This window comes from Echiichthys vipera (genome assembly GCF_963691815.1).
Source record: "Echiichthys vipera genome assembly, chromosome: 2".
Taxonomy (NCBI): Eukaryota; Metazoa; Chordata; class Actinopteri; order Perciformes; family Trachinidae; genus Echiichthys; species Echiichthys vipera.
In genome coordinates, this window is record NC_139827.1 from 15,052,360 (window position 1) to 15,070,776 (window position 18,417).

Here is an 18,417-nt window from a genome sequence, read left to right on the forward strand (position 1 = left end):
GCGGTCCCCCGCTGGAGCTGCTGCCCCCCGCAAGCCGACCCCATATAAGCACTTGAAGATGAGCATGAGCAGCAATTGTTCTAAATAAAGTAGTTATCAATTATTGCAGGTGTACAGTGCATAAACTGTTGGGAAGTTTAATTGAAAACACACCATCATATTTTATAACCTCTTCATGTTTTAAATGCAAACATCTTAGTTTGTAAAGTAACCAAAACTGTCAGATAAATGTAGTGGAGTGAAAGTAATATTTCCCTCTCAGGTCTGCTGAAACTCTCAGTTTATTTAAATCAAGACTGAAGACTTCTGTTTTCCAATCTTTTCCAATCTTTTATATGTTTTAAATGACCTTTTATGCATTATACATCTTTTATATGTAAAGCACTTTGAATAACCTTGCTGTTGAATTGTGCTATACAAATAAACTTCCCTTGCCTTGGATTGAATTGTAGTGGACAAGAAGTAGAAAGCTGCATGGAAACAATATACTTACAGGAAGTACAAGTACCTCATATTTGTACAGTACTCATGTGTTAGTGTTAATACTGTATGTGTCCTCTCACATCCCTTCTGCTGTCAACTTGTTCATGCTGTTCTATCTGTTGAATACTCATCAGAAATATATATTGCTGAAGCAGGGTGTTAGCGAACTATCATTAAAGGAAAAATGGAGCATAATGAGACATCTGTCCGTTTCTTCACAAACCACCACTTTTTAAAAGGTCGTACACATTTGGAGCTGGGGTCCAATCACAGGCTAACTTCATCCTAACAGCTCCGGATTAATGTCAGTTTCATTAGTGTTATCTCCCTAATGCTGATTATAAAGTACCAGCAGTGTGTCTAGACTGGCCTGCTGTCTCCTGCAAAACAGCTAGTTTTTTTTTTAATGAGGAGAGATGGCAGTTATATAGTGAAGTAATTGTAGGAGTGCCACGGCCGTTGAGTCCAATTCTTGTGCACACATTACATGCCTGACTTGTGCTATGCTGTTTTTGTCCTTCAAACTCTGGAAAGGACAAATAAATGCCATGTGGGGTGTTGTTCCTTTTGGAAGCTGCTAAATCAGAAGGCTGAGCATTGACGGTTAACAGGAGTTGAAATGAAAATAGGAGTGGGATGAGAGACAAGGAGAGCAGACATGATGGAGAACAGATATCAAATCCAATGAAGGAGACACACAAATCCAACAAGACAAACTGGGGTCTTGGCATTGATAACACACCACATGATCTTTGCATCCTTTGTTCTTCCTTTGGGAAATTCTTAACTTGCGTCCGTACTGCCCCATCTGCGTTTCAAAGTCTTTCTCGGACTGAAAAGCTGAAACTGGAAATACTGACTCTTGTGGAGTGGACCAATTTTGGTTGGAGGCCCCTGTGTCAGTGCTGCAGCGGGGCCCTCCATTTTGACTCCAGTCTACATGATGGAGCAGGTGAAGCCGCAGCACTCCTTCAGTAAGGTGAGGCCTGTCTTGGCAAATGGAGAAGAGGCCTGCTGAGCCCTGGGGGGCGCCCGTCTGGCTGGTACACCTGAAGCCCAGAGAAATCACACTGTGAGGAAACGATGAAATATTGTTGTGGTGTATTGTATTATGTGCATATATATGCAAAAAAAACAAAAAAATGGACAAAAGAGTTCAACTGATTAATGATTTGACTGAGAAGCACACAGAGACATATTTTTCAGATAGCATAGCCTCAGTCAGTATTCCCATTTCTATTTTATGGTGAATCGGTCAGTGGATGTGTGAAGCTTCATCGTTCAAAGTCCTCAGGAGGATTTGCCATGTTTCCTCCTACTTGTTGACAGGGGTTAAATTGGGCCTGGTGCTGTCAGGGGCTCAGCCTTAACTTAGCACATCTTCAACAATGTATACATTTTTTTTTAAATATCTCAGTCTAATAATTCAAACAATGACAAAAACACATTTGTTGTTGTAGATCAGTGGTGTTCAAAGTCTGAGACTGTGAGACTCCGAAGACAATCCACTTTAACGCTGGTTGCCCTCCTCTATTAATCCGCTAAAAGAAGACGTGCTCTCAGATAGTCAGACAGCATAGATGGCAGAGGTAGGGAGAAAAACACAATGTAAATTGCTCTGATATCTGCTTCAACAATATTTTGCTTTTACAAAATGATACTAGAACTTTAACGCAAGATAGTTCACTGCAGGTTTCTTCTAATCTTTGGTAGCTAGAAAACCATGAAACTATAGAGACCCCCCCCCCCCCCCCCACATAACAAATCCCAATATAAACCCTGTGTGTTGGTACTTTAATGCTGAAATACCTTTCTTCTTCATATTTCTTGGGAATTTGGACTTCAGAAAATCCGCCATTTCTTTATCTTCTTCTTTCTCCCTGTAGAGATTGAAAAAAAAACATTTACGTACAATACACAGAAATACATGAATACATAAAGCACTTGGACTATAATTTAAACTTGCCATCAGAACACAAAAGAGACGTTGAACAAAATATATCCTGATAGGAATGGCTGCTGGATAAGCTTAGATTTACTGAGAGAGGTTTGACTAATAAATGTAATAAAATGATTTATTCATAAATAAACTTATCCTGCAAAATTGAATGTTTGGCTGTTTCTGGTGTAGTTCTATAAATATAAGTTGATATCTGATGTGTTCTGTGAAAATTAAATCGACAACAACATAGAAACTGCACAAATTGTCTTCTTGTGGTCAGGGGAAAAAAAGAGTGATATAACAACAGAAAGATCTCTATTTATCAGCATGGACAACATGGCCTTAAGCAGCGTCACATCCTCTCCTCTCTGCAGTCTTTTAGCCTACTGTTGTTCTGTTACTTCCTGCCTCTCACAATCCCAGCAGTCCCCAGCATCTTCACAACATGCTGTCAGCTGCCAACATGTTGCTCACTAACGTTGCTTGCTACTGCCTGAAAATAGGACTGGAGAGAAGATTAAACCTAGAATTAATGGGTCAAATTATATATATAGAAGGAAGTATGCAGAGGTCCATTAATATCCTTTCATTAGAGGTGACTAAGCAGTGTTACTCAACTGCTGCAAAATAAAACTGTTAAAAGGTCCTATATTATGCCTATTTTCAGGTTCATACTTTAGGTTTCTACTAAAACATGTTGACATGCTTTATTGTTCAAAAAACACATTATTCTTCCCATACTGTCTAACTGAATATACCTGTATTCACCCTCTGCCTGAAACGCTCAGTTTTAGCACCTGTCTCTCTAAGCCTCCCTCCTGAAAAAGCACAGTCTGCTCTGATTGGTCAGCATTTCCAGGTCTTTCTTTTATAGTTGTGACATCACAGCCATGCAGAAGTCCTAATGGCTCGTTTTAAAACAAAGTATCTGAATATGGACTGTGTGCAATTTTCTGTGGATTGAGCGTTTTATACTTTCATAGTATTTATATACAATTTAATCTGCTTTATAATTAAAAAGGCAAGGAAAACTCACTTTTTACAACATGGGACCTTTAAGTTCTCTACGATTGCAGGAGAAGACAATACAGATACAATAACCCCACATCAAATTACATTTTACTTTACATTTTACACATCTTTGTCATCTCTACATTAAGAAAATATAATGTTTAAGACAGTGCCCTGTAGTGTTTTGTATACTCTGTGTGGTGAAGGACCGTCAGGATCTGGAATGTTAAATGCTTCTCTTCATCCCCTGCATCAACAGCCAGCAGAGGCGTAAGAAGCTTGGTGCACCTGAAGAAATGACGGAATACATGACAACTGTTTTTTTTAACCAATGGAACCTCCTTTTGCGGTGCTCACTGACGCATGCTGACACATCTTTAATTGGAATGGCTCTCTGCTGTGCGCTCAGCGGTGCACTCTCTCACAGCGCTGTGCCTTAGGAAATGTTCCACTGTGTTAATGGAGCGCAATGGGGTGGCTTTGTGAAAGCATGCGTACGGATGATACTGAACTGAGATTCAACTTTACCAGCATTAGTGACTATAAGCGAGGCTCCAATCTGATCGCTATCTTACTGCATGGGTAGGCGGCCTACTCTTTGTGCACTGCATATCTATCTGGTGGCTTTGTATGTGCAGAAGGATGTGTCTTTTTTTTAATTTTTTAGTTTATATTTAATTATTCATTCACAGCCTGCGGTGACAGACGACCAAAGGACTCCTACCAAGCTGTAATGAAACCCTATGGCAGAAGCACACCTGAGTCGTTCGAACTCCACATCGTCCACGAGGAAATCTCTGGTTTCGACCAGCTTGTGGATCTGCTGCAGTAGTTCTTCTTCCTTCTGCCGATCCTCGTTTGACTTGTCATTATCTGCAGCACAATACAAGTGAGTAGCTAGTGTTTGCCCCAGATTTATCACAAATATAATGCGGCAATAAACAAACAAATTAATGAATCATTTTATGAGGAATCAACTAATTTAAAGACAAAATGACGCTTAAAGACACTCAAGACAGAATTATTAGTCTCGTGGCTGGGAATAAGAGGAGGAGAATGATACCACTCTTGTGCTCTATGCATTAAAAATATGACTGGAATCAAGTCACTTTTATTTATACAGCCCAATATCACAAATCACAAGTCTGCCTCAAGGGGCTTTACAGTCTGTACAGCAAACAGACAGACGTGCAATAGGTGCTGTGCATACAGGAAGTGATTGGCCTGGCTTACAGTAAGATGCTGACTGGAAGCAGGGGGAAAACACCTACCTAGTAAGTTCGAAAATATGCATACTATCACCTTTAATTGGATTATTCAATCTGTGCATTAACAGAAATATAAAATTAACAACACTGAACAGAAGTGCTGGGTGAGGACTTCCAGTTTGATGAGGTAGAGAGCAGATTTGCGAGCAGGGAGGTCCAGCTGAACTTATCATTTATTTTTCAAGTCTACCAATTTAACAGTGCTTCTCCTAGGACTGACTCGCACATTACTCAATTTTTATGTGGGAAAGAGTACTACGACGTTATGAGTGCTGAAAACCCTAATCTCCAACCGTCAGTAACAACCGTAACAACTCCAGCAGCTAGCATTTCAGCTTAGCTAGCATGGCCACTGCCGCTCCTGAGCTGCCGAACACCGGGGACAGTAGCACCGACAGCGGAGGCCACCCCGACCCAGTCACCAAGATCGACCTTGAGGCTTTATCCAGCCAACAACGTGATAGCTTCAAAGCAGACATTACTATACTGATTCAATGATCAACTGAATCCCTGAAGCAGTCAGTCGATTCTCTGGGTAAGCAGGTGACGTCATTTAACAACCGTCTCACTAAAACTGAAGTTCTGGTGGGAGAAAACTTAGAGAAAATCACAGGTATGGAAGCTGTTGTCAAGACCTTGCAGTCCGAAGCCACAGTGCTCCTGGAACGTGTGGAGGACCTCGAAAATCGGTCCAGGCACCCAGACCAGGTGATGCCGTTGCAGGGAAACCGAGAGCCTTCATCATCAAATTCCTCCGCTTTCAAGACAAAGAAAAGTCCTCAGATGCGCCAGACAACGCAAGATGGATTACCGCGGCTCCGAGCTGAGAGTCTATCCCGACATCAACGCTGCTCTGGCTAAAAAACGGTCAGCGTTCAACGCAATCAAGAACTCTCTTTACCTTTACCTATATATATATATGTATATCTATATATATATATAGATATATATATATCTATATATATATAATTTTATTGCTTCTACTGTACTTCTGCCTGATGAATAAAAATATGAATAAAAAAAAGAAGTGCTGGGTGAAAGGATCAAGTTGATAAACTCAGATTTTTTACACGTTATTTAGAGAGCCTTAGAGGCGCTGGTAGCCAATCTTTTCTTTTGAGATATCCAGGCTAGTTGTTCCTTCTTTTTCCAGTCTTTATGCTAAGCTGTGAAAGCATAAAGCTAAGTGTAACTGCCTGCTCACCCCCCCCCCCCCCCCATTGCCTACTGCTTACGAATCTTCTCAACTGTTTTAAAAAAAAAAAAAAAAAAAGCTTTTTTCCCCGAACTTTCTTTCTCTTTAATTGTATTTTATCATCCAACAACAACTGTCAGTATCCGCAGAACTCCTACCTGGTATTGACACCAATTTCTGCAGTTCCTTCTTCAGACGAGTGATTTCCTTGCACAACTGAATGTCATCCATCCTGCACAGGCATGATAGAACAAAAGAAACACATAAGCTTTTTACTTTAAAGGGTAGAGAGGAAAGGAAATGAAATACAAACAGAAAAAGCTTCATGTTGATCTTTTATTTCACAAGGGAGATGGCACAATCTTTTCTAAGGAGAAATCCCTGTGGCGTCTCTGAGCCTCTCTTTGTATGGTGCTCTTTCTCTTTCAAGGCTGTCCGACTCAGTGGATTATTGCTGTCACTGAGGTGGTGTGGAGGGCCCTCTTTGACTTTCTCCCCTGATGGAGTTAGACGCACTCGGAGGGTCAGACGCACACTCACCCACGTTGCACACATTCATCAACGGCAGCAGAGCGAGAGTCCTATCACTGTGTCTCATCTACCTGTCATGTAAGATGCTCTATACAGTGTCGGTGGAGAAATGGCCATGAGGTCTGGAATACAAATGATACGCTTAACCTAATTTACCTGAATTAAACACACCTTGCGATTAGTTTGTTTGTGGACGCTGACTCTCTATCTCAGTCCTCTTCCCTTCCACCTGCTCCCCCAGTCTCTCATTCTCACATTTTATCCGCCTGACCCTTGCTTGTTTCCCCACACACGCCACTCTTCACACCCCCTACCCCCTTTCTGAGCAGCATTACTGCCTGTCTTTCAGACGAGTAGATGAATAAATATCCCTGCAATAAACCTGTTTAGAGGAAGCAAAGGTAAAGCCAATGAAATGATAATGGGGGCCAGCTTGAGGTGTGATTGAGAGAAATGATGAGAGAGAATAGAGGCACAATTGCGAGGAGATATGTTTGAGATAGCAGGTTGTGCTCTGAATGGAAAAATAGCTTTAATGATTTTAACTGCTTTTGGAAATCACACACTCAGGGGGCTTTCCAAAGATATAGTATAGGAATGAAGTTCTGAGCAGAGAATGAAGTCACTGTGTGTGTGTGTGTGTGTGTGTGTGTGTGTGTGTGTGTGTGTGTGTGTGTGTGTGTGTGTGTGTGTGTGTGTGTGTGTGTGCGCGTGTATTTTTTTCCCACCTATGCTCGGCCTAGTCCCGCCCTATTGTGCTGTGATTGGCTGGTATCGTTGCCTTGACTCGTCCTTGTGTTTGGAACTATGGGTGACAACTTTAAGCGGTAGTGCTTCTAAGAGTGTTGTGCTGTATAAACTTTACATTTCTGAGGAGTTTCTGGTTCAAAGTAAAGTTTAACATGATACCATCAGCATGTTATTATGCTAATTCAATTCAATTGTGGACATTAAGCTAAAAAACATTTTTGTGATCCACTTTTTATCATTAACATGTAACCTGAGCTGTCCTAAGTGACCCCAACACCCAACAACACCACTCAAATTGAACAATTTCGAAAAGCCTACGGATTATGTTCAATTCTTTCTTTCTTGGTAACAGAGATTGTGTTCAGGCAAATAAATTATGATTACTGCATGACTGGGCAATTGGTTAAGATTAGGAAATGATCTGTAAAGAGGTGGATACTCCTGTCTACTGACCCTCTGGAGTCTATTATTACTGAACCTTTTTTGGTCTCCATTAATCACACTGACTGCAGGTGGCAGCATGACACCAAACTGTAGAGCCACTCACATGTATCTGAGCTCTGACTCCCTCCTGACCAAGACGTCCCTGATCCTCTCAATCTTAAAAAGCTCCCCCTCAATGTCATCCACGGTGATGGTGGAGTCCGCCATAGACACCACGTCGTCCTCTGAGAGAGAGAGAGAGAGAGAGAGAGAGAGAGAGAGAGAGAGAGAGAGAGAGAGAGAGAGAGAGAGAGAGAGAGAGAGCTTTTAGTCTTGCTGAATGCTGCAAAAGACTGTGTGTTGGACAAATATCACACGTCAAAAACATTTACCGTTTATTTAGATTTGAGATCACAGTGACCTACTTTAACTGACAGGTACTGCACAGAATACCCTTTCGCACATGCAATACTGCAATCTGAAATCATCTAGACATTACCCAGACTTTACCCTTCCAGCTCCTTAATACAAAGTCTATGTAATGTCCAATGGAGTGAACAGAGCAGCATATTGTGCTAGGTATTTAAGGCTAGTGAGTAGCCGTGTTGATGCTTCTGTCAATCGGTAAAAGGGAACATGTCTGGCACAGAGAATCTTCTGTTATGGGCTACATGTGTTAAAGGAAAACCCAGGTCAATATCTGCACCTGATTCGTCTGACATTTTCTGGAGTTCACAAGAGAAAATGTCTAGAGACAGGAAGACACATAGACAGTACCGTCTGGAGCTTTTAAAAAATGATCACATTTCCAATATCCAATATTGCACTGCATATCAATAAATCCATGTGGATACGCATTTTGAACTGTATAAACAGCTGCAGCAGATGCACTCTGTAATTGACTGCTTGATAAGGAGCAGAGAGTCACAGCCAAGTTACCATGTGTCAGTGGTTGGCAGAACTCACATCTCTCCCTCTCAATACTAAAGCCTATAGCTGTAATTTACACACACACACACACACACACACACACACACACACACACACACACACACACACACACACACACACGCACACGCACACGCACACGCACACGCACACGCACACACGCTGCACTCCTGTCTACCCCGCCTTTGTCTGCTGTAGAGTCAGTTGAGTTGTGTAATCACAACACACCGTATGTACAGAATCTATAGAGATGATTGGTCAAACAATCACTTAGTCAATTTATAGAAAATGTGTCAGCCACAAGTTTGATAATTGGTATAATCGTTTTGGTAATTTATGAAGCAAACCTCCAAAACGTCTTTGGTTCCAGCTTCTCCATTGTGAGGATGTGCCCCTTTTCTGTCTTTTATATCATTGTACAGTGAATGGAATCTCTTTTGGTTTTTGTTCTGTTTGTCGGAAGAAGGTTGAAGTTGTGGGAAACTGTGCTGGACATTTTCCACAATTTTCTAACAATTACTTTACAATTGAGCAATCATTTGCAAAACAAATGATAAAGTAATCAATAACAGAAGCAAGTTAGTTGCAGCCTATACTTCCAAAACACAGGTGCATATAATCAATGCAATTAGTGGCCAACCTAAATTCCGTAGTATTTTAATGTGACATCAGGATTCACCTTGCTTGGATAATAAAGGAAACATCTCTCTCATTACTTTTATTCTATATACGTACAGCATTACAGCTTGTTGACCATGATACAACATTAAATGCCCCATTTTGTAAAAAGTGAGATTTCCATGTCTAATTTTTAGTTCAAAAGCAGGCCATGGTGCTATATAAATACTATGACAGCATCAAAACGCTCATCAACAAAGCATACAGCATATATTCAGAAACTGTGTCTATAAACGAGCTGTCAGGACTTCTGTATATGTATATATATATATATATATATATATATATATATATATAGAGAGAGAGAGAGATACACAGATCTGTATATATGGGTAGAAAGTGCTGTTACAGTGTCATTTCAGCCATTCCCTACAATGATGGTGCAGAGATGCAGAGAGTGCCGATGCGAAAGACCTGGAAATGCTGACCAATCAGAGCAGACTGGGCTTTTTTGAGAGGGGCGCTTACAGAGACAGGCACTAAAACAAAGTATCTCAGACAGAGGGTGAATACAGGTATATAAATTTGGAAAAGAGCCACATGTGAATGTGCACCACATTAAGTTATTAAGGTAAAGAAGTCTATATTGTATCACACTGGGAAATCCTGTCATATGACAGTTAGACACTCTCGTAATAATATATACACCATGTGCCTGGCAGGAGCATTAGATGTTATTAGAATAAATGAGTTGCAGCAAGCTGTCTCAAGCATAATGAAAAGTCATTAAATAATTGAATGTACCTTCCATCAATAATTTTAGCATACTACATGTTTATATAAACAGCTAAATGGTTTATAATTATTTCCACAGAACAATGTAGTGAATAACCCCTGGTGAAATATTCTCTCGCACACAAAGCAGCTCTGCTTTCAAGCAATTAAATAATCATATACAGCACAGAGGATGCCTTGATGGCTTGGTGAACAGGAATATCAAACACAATGCTGCGTTTAAATCTGTCTCATTATGCATGTCACTCCACAGACGACTCCCTGTATATCCTTTCAACTGTACCACTTCAAATAAAACAGACGCTTCATAGTGAAAATGAAATCTAAAATGAAGCAAATAATATAAAAAATGTACAGTGAACAGTATGAAATGTCTTTATGAAATGACATCAAAGCATTTTACACAGTGTTGCTGTACACTGTGACCAGCAGCAGCTGCAATAGAATCAATCCTACCAGCATGTCCAACATTTCAATGCAATGCATAAGCTAGATTTAATTTACCCTGAAATCCAAGTATGGTTGAACTTCTTTAAGGTAGAATTAGTGACAGTCACGACTTAACAATTGAAGAAAAATGAATTGATCCATTCAGCACCACAGCGGTCCTGGATAACTGTCACTTCCACGCAGAAAGCCGCACTACATGGGGGCTGAGACATCACCAGGGAGATACCAATACCAACACTAACAGACAGTCTATGACTCCTCCTGGGGGCCTATAAATCATGTTTACATACACAGACCATTACTTAGAAGAGCTCTATCATGTATTATCTCTATTCCAGTAACTTTAGCCTCGGGGAAGGTAGCGTTCATGCGTGCTGTGGAGACATTTTCTCTGCACTTGCATGAAATACAGCAGAAGAGAAGTAGATCATTATAAACAAAGATTGTATGACTTTAGGGTAGAAGTAAAGCACTATGGGAAGCATTAACCAAGCTTGCTGATAATTGCCGGTTTACATGGAATCATATCTCTGCTGGCATTAAAGCTTTGTTAGGGGGCTCGCAACCGCAGTCTGCTTTGTGTGGCATACAATAAGTGTTCCTTAAGGAAGTACAGGCACACATCTTCGCAGAGACACTGTGTACTCTGTTACTATGACAGATTCGGCTGACGTCAGTGTTGCATCAACACAACCTTGAAAACTCAGAGGAGACACTGAGTGAGGTGTTGCAGCGTATATTTAAAAATCCGTTTTTAAGTATACAAATTATTATTTCTTGCTATAACATAAGAAATGTGAAATTTCATTCACTTTCTATTAAAGAAAAAATAAAATAATTTCTATGGTTGCTTTTTTGTGTCATAAATGGACATTCGGTGGCTTCTTTCCGATTTTAAAGGAATAGTTTGACATTTAGGGAATTGTCATGTCTGTCCCCTAACTATGGAGCTAGAGCCAAATGGCAATTAGCCTTATGCCGAGCTACCTGACAAAAGCCCCAGATCTGAGGCAAATTCGGGGTTGGCTCTGCACTCTCAAATGTGATGTGTAAACATTTTAGGGAGGCAAACTGAGCAGTTCACTGGTGCCTCACAGACACATTCCAGGTATCGAGCAGGTTAAATGTCAAGAGCTGTGGCGGACTTCAAGAGTCAAGACATGGGCCAAGGGGAGACCAGGGGGTGGGGGCGCCTGTAACAGTATCGACTTTACTGTATGTGCGGCCGCAGATGGACCCTGCTGCCCCAGAGACCAGCGAAGCAGCAAGGCAAAGCTCAGCTCCTGGAGAAGTCGCTGCTGCTGGCTGCACCGCTTCAAATTCAACTCTAAACCTGTCTGCTGCAATATTATATATCATCAGGGATTCCTCCTGGTTTGGTGACTCCATGTCACAGATCAGTGCAAGTAGTGTGAAACAATTTCAAGACTCCGGACAGAAGACACAGCAAACTGACAACTTTGAAAGTCATGTTGTGGGAACTTGGCATTAGTTTAGCATAAAGACCAAGAGCAGGGGTAAACGAGCTAACCTGGCTTTTTTCCAAAGTTCAAAACTACACCTACCAGCACATCTCAAAGCTCATGTTTGTGCTAATGCTAATGCTTCTGCATTTGCCTCTGTGCCCTAGCTTCGTACTTATACAGACTTGTCAAGCCTCTCATTTAACACCAGGTAATAAAGCAATAAAGCAAGTGTATTTCCCAAAAGCCTGTGAATGTTCTCATTTGTCCAGGTCATCGTTATCCTCAAAGCGATTTCAGTCAAAAGCAACTGGACTTGGTTATTTGTCTACGAAGATGTTTCACCTCTCATCCAAGAGGCTTCATCAGTTCATGTACGCATCTGACCAGGCTGGGACTGGTCCAACTAACTTGTGTAGAGATCCAGGTATTTAACCTCTCCCACTTGTGAGAAGTTAAATACCTGGATCTGGTCTTCCTAGACAAATAACCAAGTCCAGTTGCTTTTGACTGTAATTGCTTTGAGGATGTATTTCCCAAAATGTCAAAACTAATCATTGAATCAAGTTGGTGTGCATAGGTTCAAAAACTAAACCACTTTGAAAAAATGTAAATAAATAAATAACCCCAGCTCAGATAAAGCAACTACATAAGATACCAATCATTTGTAACACATTAATAAAAAGTATTTTTTTTTTGTCGGAGATGCATTATTGTACATGGCATGTCAGTCATGAAGTTACACAAGACAGTGAGTTGATGAAATGAATGAACTTAACAAATACCATAGGCTTTTCTCACAGCATACATTCTTATCCGTCTACAACTAATTGCTGGATTCATTGCATTGCATAATTGCTGGAGGGGATACCTTATTATATTAATGCCACATATGCTTTTCTGCTGTGACAAGTCAGTAAGACAAGTACGTATGTCTGCTATAAAAAAAGAAAGTAGTCTTTTGGATCGGAGCAGATCATCCAATGTGTGACCTTGTCGCTGTCATATAGGAATGCATATCAGTCGTAATAAGTTACCAAAACCAAATGTGTTTTGATTTGATAGAAATATTTGAGACTCTTTGCGTTTTCAGACCAAACAGAGAAGCACTGCACACTGGAGAGCTCCCCCAAGAACCATCTTTGAGTGTTTTTCTTTATGTTTGCATTCATGCTGCCACTAGGAACACTGAAGCTACATAAGGAGGTTGGTCCCTCCACCTCTCTCTCCAAGGCTGGCAGACTTCTTCATCGGGAGCAGAGCGGACGACAATTCCAGCTGGCTGGTTAGCTAGCTTGCTAATTCCATCATGCTTACATGTTACACTGGTTAGAGAAAATGATCCAATGGCGATGTGCTTTCTCCCCCTGTGAAAAGAGTGTGTGGATGAAGCAATAAGTCGTAATATTTTACTCATTTAGGGGCTGGCTAGTTAAAAATAGGAGTTATGTACTTCACTGGCTCATGTGCTCCACCAATAAATGTACACTTAACGTTACGTCACTCACACGTCTTGTGACGGAAGAGCAGGCTTCCTACTCTGAAATAGGACCTACGAAGACCCTCCCAATGGCGTTAAAAGAACTACGATTGTTTCGCGTTCTTGGGGTGGGGACACAAGAATGATAAAAAGTCCAAAAAAGATAGTGAGAAAGTGAGAGTGAAAGAAGGACAGAAAGAGCCACTCACTTCTTTTTTTGTATTCTCATCTCAAATTGCACAGAGTATTCACACTGCATACTCATTACATTATAGATGATAGCTCATCAGCAGTCATGCCACATTCATAACACAGATGGAATGCTGTGCTTTAAAAATACAAACAGGATCTACAAAATCACATCTCTCAGCCACCTGCGAGCAGATACGCATTATTATTCATTCACCACCTGTTTTCCTGCCAAAAAGATAGACAAGCTTCAATAAATGTGATTGGGGATTCCCGTGTAGCTGACGGAAACACTAGACTGTCAGCTGAAAAACATAACATGCTGTCAAGTTCTGGTAAATATATTCCCGTATTGTTGGAGACAACATGTTGTGCTGCAGAGGCTCAACAGGCCTAGTTCAGGTTACTCTGCCACTGAGCAGTTATGACTCATCACTAGAGCTTTCTCATCATCCACACTTCCTCCCCTTCCTCACTCTCTCACAGTTTACTTCTTCTCTTTTCACCAACTGTATATCTCCCAAACCCTGCCCCCTCTCTCTTCACCCGAACCCATGAAGATGTGACTTAGGTTTACATTCTTTGCTCCCACTGCAACCCTCTTTTACACTGCCACAATGTGCTTTACGTCTAAAAAGGTAGAACAACATACTGACAGACGGATCAGCCAGATTACAGTAGTGGACCAAGAGGCAGAAGTGGAGGAAAGAGGAGGAGGGATGAGGAGAGGGTAGTGAACGAGAGGTGGGAACAACAGGAAGGAGGAGTGAGATGAAAAAAAGGAGGAGTGAAGAGGAAAAAACAGGCCTTAGAAGAACACTTAATCCTCATAATGAGAGTAATTTGTAAATCAATTGCACATCCCGTGTTACCTTGGATTCTTGAAGAAAATGTTGTTTTTCTCACATGCCTCCATGGTGAACGAAGAATGCACAGACAGAGAAAAATCGTAGGTCTTCGTTCACGCAGAGGCACACACGATCAACTAGCTTTTCTTTAAAAATTCAAGGTAATATGGAGTGAGTACTTGATGTACAAATTATCTTTTTGAGGGTGAAGTATTCCTTTACCAGAAAATCTGCAGAGCTTTGCAAACTTCACACCCCGTCAACTACTTCATCATTAGGCTACACTTCATAAATGGTGTGTCAGTACGACTAAACAATCTTGACAACATGACGCTGTGAGCATCATTCACACAATTATAGGCTACTATTGGAAAGCAATGTAGAGGAAGAGAACTGAAATTACAAACATTATCTAAATGCAGTTGTCCTCGGACAACAAAGGACATCTTAATTTCAATTCAATTAAATTTTTTTTTACGGTGCCAAATCATATAAAAGTTATCTCAAGACACTTTACATATAGAGTAAGTCTAGACCACACTCTATGACTTATGAGCAGCAACAAGACGCTTATTATTAATCTAATTATTGTATACAGTATTAATCCAGCAATCTCGTGCACACATAACATAACATAACATAACATAATACCTCGGGCTTTAGAAAATAGACATGTTTAGCTATTTTTCCAAACAATTAAATGAGTAAATAATGCCCTTATCAACAAATAAAATCACATTATTAGCGGCTTTAGGGGAGCATCACACACACACACACACACACACACACACACACACACACACACACACACACACACACACACACACACACACACACACACACACACACACACACACACACACACACACACAAAAGCACGCACGCGCGCGAACACACGCACACACACACACGCACACACACACACCCTGGAAGAACAAACACCTGTGGATTCTTGACATTTGCAGAGCTGCTGTGTTTACTGCAACTAGAAATTGATTTGTTCTATCAACTATAAAAAAAATAATAACTCAGCTATAAAAGTAAAAGACTAAATAACAAACTATAGTTACCCTATGGGACAAGACAGATCACAAACCCTTGAAGCCTTACAGAAATATTGGTGGTGATGCCATAGATTATATTCTAAAATAAACAGAGGTAAGCTTAAATCCACTATACCAAAATACACTGTAACTCCTTGCGGCAATGTTACGGTAATAAGAACATTAGGTGAAGTGCCATATTATATAAACTATACAGTCGATGGATACGCATGATAATACCGCACTGTTTGATCGTTAAAGAACCTGGTTTGGTGGTGTCTCTGCTCCATTCACTGAGCTCCAGTGAACCGTACTGATGAGAAGATCCCTGCTTCTTCTCCATCGGTCCAGCAACTGCTCTTCTCCTTTTGCTTTCTCTACGCTTCCAGTTGCAGTGGCTGGGGAACTACAGGGGAGGGTCTTCCAGTCTCAATTTGTTGCTGTCATTTGAGTCATCGTCAGTCAGACTCCCAAGTTGTAGAGGCGGAGAGAGCGAGCTAATCAACCGGTGCCCACCAGCTGTTGCAGGTGTCGCTGTGCTTAGTCTCCGTGTTAACCAGCGCTCAACAGGGTTAGATTGTAACTATACTGCGCCATCTGGTGGCTACTGGACGTACTCGCAGCAAGAGAGGATTCACTCCGCGGTCTCTAAAAAAAAAAAAAATCACTTCCTCTTTTCAATCCGCTCATCGATGGCTCTAACAAGAGATTTGCCACGTGTACTACAAAACACAAACACTTTTTTAGAAAACAAAATCATTTATTTTATACAATAACATTTCGAGTTTAATGGCATCCTCTTCATAATTACATGAAAAAAAAGATGTGCAAAATGTGTCATGATTTTAAAACATGATTTTACCCTGCCAGGACAACGCGCGCGCGCACACACACACACACACACACACACGTTTTTATGTTGTGGACACATCACTTCCTGTTCTTGAGGCTGTTGACCTTTACTGCTTGAGATACCTGTGGGGCTGCATTAAAAATAGGCCCCTGACTTGGGTGTGTAATTATGTGGCAAAAGTCTTGTCTTTATATTTTTCCATGCATAACAACCAGTGATTGTGTCATGTCTATAACTTCCAGGATATAGTTTATTCATGTCAAGTAATAACACAATTTCAGGTGACATGCTTCACACAGTTATTGCTGGGCTTTGTTGAATACTTGATTCTGATTGGTCAATTATGGCATTCTACAGTCTGCTATTCAGAAATAACAAATGTTGCCTTGGTTCAAACTGCAGACTCTGGGGGACAAGTTTTGTGTAAAAATGTTTGATTTAATATTTTGTGTCAGATAAATGATTTATTCATTGGGGGAATCGGTTTTCACACCTCACAGCCAATGCATTTAACACTTCCTGGCATGTGTGCAAGTTTCACTTTGTTAGTGTCCACAAGTTTCACTCTTCGTCATGCATGCTATCAAGCATGAAACACAGGAGCTTGCACATCTGAGTAGTGGATGGTTGCTCTAAAATTAGCACCCACCACTCACCAAATGCTAGTAAAAAATCTATGTTGGGGAATATGATGAATAAGGTCAGCTGCCGACATATGAGCGTCAAAATGCAGTTCTTTGATTGACCCTACAATTACGCTTTACTTTCTAGCCAGTATCACCGGTTACACAGAGAATACTTCTGAGCTAGCTGCAAAGACAGTCAGCAAGTATGTAGTGGCACACTGCTGGAGTAGATCAACCGGCAAAGGAAATATGAAGAGCACTGTAGAAGTTCGGCTAAAAGAAAATCTACCAGTACGTGGGGGTGTGGAGGGATTGGCTTTTTTTTTCAAATGACAACAACGAATGCTATGAGCAGCAGCGTTTGCCATAGGTACTCAACAAACAGGACTTGCTCATTTGTTGCAGTTTTATAGCTGGTTGCAACTAGCTCAGTCAGTGCATGATCCCCATGTCCATCAAAAAGCTGCTTCTTTTCTGCAGTGCTTCCTGACACTAGTGGCTCTAGCTTCAGCATTGAACATAGTGTGGTTCTAGTAACTTTCCACAATTCAAAACACTAAACAAACTGAAGCTAATGCCAATAGCTTGCACCTTCATAACAGCTTACAATACATTATGTAACAAGTACGGGAATAACAAGTTATTTGAATGATTCAGCAAAGACAGAGTGTCAGCCCTCATTCTTTCAACAATTTGAATGTTTTCAGTCACTGACAGGTCAGGCCAGTCCGCATGTCTGCATTCTTTTGTGTGTGTGTGTGTGTGCATGTGTTAAGAAGGCAGTGTTAATGTAGTGTGTCTATAGAGACAAACTGTTACAGGTACATACCTTTGCTTGCTTATTTTCCCCTGCTGGTCTCTCAAGTGTCACAGGCCGATTTGTTCTTTGGCAACCCAGTCTGCATGTATTTAGTAAATGTCATAAAATATGTACAACAGTAGAAACACTGTTAGGAGTTCAATCCTTCTCTGCTGTGTAACACATTATTATTCCTGTTGCTGTAAAAGACACCAACTGATTATTCCATCACCTACAAGAAGTGACACTAGCACTGCACATGTTGCATTATTTATAGTCTTTTTCCATACATGCCTGCCTGTCATTCCTGACTGATAGAAATGAAACATTATGGAGTTCAGGAGCAGCTCAGTATGACTGAAAGTTAATTCCTTTTGTCTTTTCATGTGTCAGACTGTTATCACAGAAGGAACAACCATTCCTGCTATGGTCTTAATTCTAAAGTTTCTCTTCTCTCCTCAACATCAGGTGACGATGCCAGCAAATGTGTTGATTGGTAGAGGGAGTCCTTTGCTCATGTATTTGCTCAGTCCGGCGTCTTTGTCCTCTCCCAACTTTGGACTTTGGAATTTGGACCTCATGGTTTTCTGGACGCAGTATCCGGGATCAAGACACGGGGAGATCTCGATGCTGCAACACAAACATGTTCAAAATACAGCCTTCAGTTTGGGCACAGAGCACAGAAACTCGCTTCAAATTCAC

At 40.9% G+C, this 18,417-nt stretch overlaps 2 protein-coding genes across 4 annotated transcripts in view; both read right to left on the bottom strand.

Moving 5' to 3' along the window:
- Window positions 1-1,419: 1,419 nt before the first annotated feature.
- pik3r6a (phosphoinositide-3-kinase, regulatory subunit 6a) lies at window positions 1,420-15,795 on the bottom strand (the record flags this gene model as incomplete). Its single annotated transcript, XM_083934235.1, has 6 exons — window positions 15,702-15,795; window positions 7,728-7,848; window positions 6,058-6,131; window positions 4,195-4,309; window positions 2,293-2,363; window positions 1,420-1,532 (listed from the first exon to the last, which is right to left on the bottom strand). Exons 1-6 carry the CDS (start codon window positions 15,778-15,780, stop codon window positions 1,420-1,422), a joined length of 573 nt encoding a protein of 190 aa, XP_083790361.1. The 5' UTR covers window positions 15,781-15,795.
- A 509-nt stretch (window positions 15,796-16,304) lies between these two features.
- pik3r6 (phosphoinositide-3-kinase regulatory subunit 6) overlaps window positions 16,305-18,417 on the bottom strand; it is a 28,088-nt gene continuing 25,975 nt past the window's right edge. For all 3 annotated transcript variants that reach the window (XM_083934203.1, XM_083934205.1, XM_083934204.1), the window contains exon 21: window positions 16,305-18,345. In XM_083934203.1, the coding sequence (XP_083790329.1) occupies window positions 18,180-18,345 (166 nt within the window). In that variant the 3' untranslated portion in view covers window positions 16,305-18,179. The remainder of the gene's footprint in view (window positions 18,346-18,417) is intronic.